Here is a 4,803-nt window from a genome sequence, read left to right on the forward strand (position 1 = left end):
GTGGGTATACAATTTTAACCATTTAAATGCTTCTAAGATCACGCATTTTAAAAGGGAGTGCACAGAAAGGTTTATATCAGTCTTGGACACAACACTCCAATGACCTAAAGATGCTTTGCCTGACGCTTCATAAATAAGAAGTTTCTCTGAAAATGTTTTGCAGTTGCAGTCTATCATTTGACAGATGTATGCAACAGAATTAAGAACTGCCGATTAAAACAAGTTTACTGATTTCAAACTTCAAAGGAATCAGAGAGACAAGACGCTGCTTTTTTAAGAGACCATTTTCAACTCTTACTTTGTTCTTTTGAAACTCTTTGTAAGGTAAGGACAGATTTCATTAGCAAAGTACACATGTACCCTGCATGCTATCCCCATATACCTTTACAGAAATCTGTATGCAAGCCCAAACAACTGAACAGTCCACATTTTGCATTAAGTTTAATAAGAATGCAGCTGTATGTGGCTATGTTCAACAAGTACCCAGAGGATTATATCTTTCAGAAGATTGTTCCTAAATTAATTTTTAGCTTTTCTTCACTTTTCATAGAGTAGCTCAGGTGAAATTCTGTAGCAAAAAGATCTGGAGCTGAAGCAAGAAGAAACTGAATTTTCATCTGCAGATCTTTATTTTCAATGTGCTCTGTGCACCTAGAAATGGAAACTGTTGCTGCCTTATGGGTGTCCTGCACCCATCGAGCAAGATGCTAAAAAGATGGCTCAGGTGTCTTCACAAAGTATCCACAAATTATAGGTACAACCTCTTCACATTTCAGTATTTTCCCCACCTTCAATTTTAGCTTTATAATGTGAGTGCGGATTAAATTTGTATAATTTACAAGCAGTGTCTTGGCTATTTCAAATGGCTGAATCTAGAGGCAAATAACTGAAAAAAAAAATTCTATAATGCAGTTTAGTAAATTAAAAACTTCTTCATAATTATATAAAACATGGTTTTGACACTGAGAGGCATGGTTTATTGCTGTCATATACAGTATGACAATAGTTATAAGTTTGTATACTACATGGGATAACACCATTTCAAACACAGTTCAGTAAAATGTCTCTTCATGAATCTGCGACATTCCATAGTCAACAATAAAAGAAGGAACAAAGAAAATGTGCATATTTTTTAAATTTCAATTTTTCACTTTCAGTAACCTATGAAAGAGGATCTTAGGATGATGCCAAACAGCAGAGTAACCCAGCAGAACCATTCCTCAAACGAGACGTTGCCAGACACCTCAGAGACACTCCGCACTCTTCTCATAGCCCTGTACATCATCGAGCTGGCTGGTGGCACCCTCGGGGTCATCATGATGTCCCATCAGTTGTTTCAAAGGAGATCACAATCTGTGATGACCATTATCATCATCAGCCTCCTGGTGTTGCACACCTTTATGCTACTTAGCATTCCCTTCCGCCTCAGCTATTACATTTTACAGGAATGGAAATTCGGGAGGTTTGCCTGCAAGCTAACAAGTGCCATCATCTACCTCCACATGTACACCACCTTCATGTTTTACGTGGCTATCATCATAATACGCCTCTTCCGACTCGAGTTTAGGAAGTGCTACACTACAACCTGGGTGGCTGCTGTTTGGCTGGTGGGAGTGCTGGTGATCACACCTGTTTTTCTCTCGTACTATGGCACCTCTAACACATACCACTCCTCCGAATGCTTTCAGTTCCACAAGGAGATACAAGAGGTGCCCATGGTGATCACAAACTACTGCTTGGTTGGGATTTTGGTGGCAGTTTGTGCTGTGCTCACCATAATCCAGCTGTCTGTCATCTGTAGACTGGCTGTGAAATACTGGCCTGACATCAACTCCCATGTGGAATTCAGGGCTCAGGCAAAGAGTTTCTTCTTCATCTTGGTAACATTAGTGTGCTTTATGCCTCATCATGTATTCAGAGTATATTACATCCAAAACTGCCACCTGGATAAAGACCATAAACTACTCCAATACAATGAAATTTTTTTAGCTTTAACAACAATGTGCTGCTTGGATATGTTGTGCTTCATAGCAGGAATAGCCCACTGAACTGTGAACTACCAGGAAATCCAGCTGCGCTGTGTCAATATTGGCTTTTGGCAGAAATAAAACTGTGTCAGGACTTTGCTGAGCTAGGGAGACTGCTGAGTTTTTGGCATGACTGTATAGGTCTGTAGTGTTGTTTGGCTTTTGCAAACCAGTAAGATCCATCTTTCAGAAGCTACTGGTTTTTATCTTCTCTCTTGAAGCAGACACGAGTCTTACTCTAGTCTTTGACCTAAGAGTCATCTCCTGAAGCTTCATTAAGACTTTCCTCAGCTGTCCCTCTCTAACAATTACAGCAAGGGTATCCATTCTTTTCTATTTTTTCCTCAAAGTGCCTCAGTAACAACAGCCCACTCTGGCCAATAAGTTGTCCACTCTGAAGGTCTAACAGCTTCTTCTGGCAATTGTGATACTGAAGGGAAGAGAGGGAAGAAAGAAATTACTTTAGAGGATTTTTGTACTACTGATTTTCGATAGCAAGGACACAAACACTATTCAAATAAAAAAGTATTCAAGGCATGAAACAGGGTATGAATGAAATATTGTAGTAACATATTTCAGCAGAATCCTTCTTTTCTTCACTTATACAAAATGTGTATTAAATTAAATTATACCAAAACACTTATCATTCTCACAGCTTCACCTGTACTTACTTCATTCCAAAACCACAAGCAGCTCGCTGAATTGTGGTAATTACACATTTAGAGTGAGTGAGAGTGGAACAGGCCACAGGTTTCAAAACTTCTGCCTTATGTCACTCTCCCATCAGGACTGGATCTGTGGCTGTTATCCCTTAGGTCCATTGTAGCCAAAAAAATACAAGTTACTGTGGTCCCACAACTGGATCTGGAATTCAAATTGGGGGATCTGGTCCTTTACTGAAGGATAAGCCGCTCTCTAGGAGAGGGAAATATTTTATCAGCCTTCAAAAAACCTTTGATGTCTGGTCACTTTCAGTTGCCTGTTGATTTATTATCAGATGCCATATTTTTTCCATTTGTACATGTAACAAAGCAAAACTAGAATAAACTGACTGAACTGTGCTTAATCAGTTCAACATATGCTCATGTAAGTGTATACAAACTTGTGCTGGAATACATATTTTCTCCATTAGACAGATTATATTCTTTAGGAACCACATCCGTTATGAGAATCTCTGTTTTATCTTCATTATGTAAAAGTTTTTTTCATTATTGCATTCTGCCTGTTCTGTTCACTGTGGAAGGTCTCTAACCCTTCTGCCAAAGGCCCCACTGTCATTTGCTGCATCCCAACAGCTTGAGGCCAGATTTCTCCCACCCCAGACTTGCAGGAGTCACACAAGGGTACGCTTCCTCCTTTATAGCCCCATAAGTTGCCATAATTTTTAGCCTGGTAATCTTTGCTACAGAAGTGCTGTGATCCCTGGATTCAAACAGGTCAAAAGTTGATTTGGGAGGGTTGAAAAGTTACACCTATAAAGTAATGCTAGTGATGCCTCAGGTTGATGGTGTTTCTTAGAATGAAAGAGCTTACACCTACTTTGTCAATCCTGAATAAATGCTTTTGCCTTTACATTTCCATTAAAAAACTTTGTTGAAAACTCCCAATGGTTCCAGGATCCTTTCTGCCTCTTCTAAAAAGTGGGAGGTGTTCAGGGGATGAGCAACAAGTCCTGAAGTCTCCTGAAAATCCTGTCCTTATGGCTTCCTCTAGCGTTAACAGATCCACTCCTGTTCATACAATACAGTCTGCTCAGCCCATGATTTTCAAAAAGTCAGCAACTAGAGGTACAATACAATACAACAGAGATGAAATGCAAAGGGACAGATTCTAAAATGGGTAAATAGCTCCCAAACCAGCAGCTTTTCAAATCCTTCTCCAGGCAGGATGCAGCATATGTAGCTGATAAGAGAGCCAGGGCCCCTCAAGGTGAAAAAGCTTAAATAAAGCTCTGGTATTTCAGGAGGGTTTTGAGGAAAATAAGGCAAGAGACAGGACCTGCAGAGAAGCCGATTGCACCTCTGCCACCACAAAGAGTTGGGGTAAGTTGGATCTACCAAAATCTTTAGGAAAACTGGTAAAGCTCTAGCTGGGGCAACAAGTACCTTGCTTTTCCCTTCTGATTAGTGGACTTCTGTGGCTAAACAAAAAATCTGTTTCTTGAAGATGTCCTGTGTCACTGCCTATTCTCACTGACAAGTGTTTCCAATGTGCCTTACCTGGTAAAGATCAGAGTCATCTGGTGTTGCTTGTTAGTCTGCTGATAATCTAGCAGTCCAGCACAATGGTGTGCAAGTTTGGAGAGGAAAACAGAAATTACATGCATGTCCTCAGCTATGGTAAAAAATCATGCCTTGGTGGCCTTGCCCTTGGCTTTTGCCTGACTTTTTTTTCACCTGTGCCTGGCTGTGTACCTTGTTGAAATAACCCTGACCCACTGACTTGACTTCCTGGCATGATGCTGAAGCTGTGTTGCCCTTCACAGCTGTCTGGTAACCACTGATTGCTGGCTGTCACTGGGCCTGCTCTGCTTGCCTTGCTTGGGTACCATGGGATTGCACGCTGCGGTGAGTTTGGCTGGGATGGAGTGAACTTTCTTCAGAGCAGCGCATGCAGTGCTGTGTTCTGGATTTGTGGCTAAAACAGTGCTAATAATACACAGTGTTTCGACTACTGCTTGATTCTTGCACAGCATCAAGGCTTTCTCTCTTTCCCACTCTGCCCCATAGTGAGTAGGCTTCGGGTGGGCAAGACATTGGGTGGAGACACAGGCAGG

The 4,803-nt window shown here is 41.1% G+C and overlaps 1 protein-coding gene across 1 annotated transcript; it reads left to right on the forward strand.

Moving 5' to 3' along the window:
* Window positions 1-212: 212 nt before the first annotated feature.
* LOC104012089 (putative G protein-coupled receptor 141) lies at window positions 213-3,393 on the forward strand. Its single transcript, XM_087747829.1, has 2 exons — window positions 213-324; window positions 1,158-3,393. The coding sequence occupies exon 2, from the start codon at window positions 1,164-1,166 to the stop codon at window positions 2,046-2,048; it is 885 nt and encodes a 294-aa protein (XP_087603955.1). The 5' UTR covers window positions 213-324; window positions 1,158-1,163; the 3' UTR covers window positions 2,049-3,393.
* The last annotated feature ends 1,410 nt before the right edge of the window (window positions 3,394-4,803 follow it).

This window comes from Nipponia nippon, unplaced genomic scaffold (assembly GCF_047370975.1).
Source record: "Nipponia nippon isolate SJK-2023a ecotype South Korea unplaced genomic scaffold, ASM4737097v1 scaffold_1, whole genome shotgun sequence".
In the NCBI taxonomy this organism is placed as follows: domain Eukaryota; kingdom Metazoa; phylum Chordata; class Aves; order Pelecaniformes; family Threskiornithidae; genus Nipponia; species Nipponia nippon.

What these genes read in the sequence shown, in the direction of transcription:
- LOC104012089 (XM_087747829.1), top strand. Translation starts at nt 1,164, where the DNA reads ATGAAAGAGGATCTTAGGATGATGCCAAACAGCAGAGTAACCCAGCAG.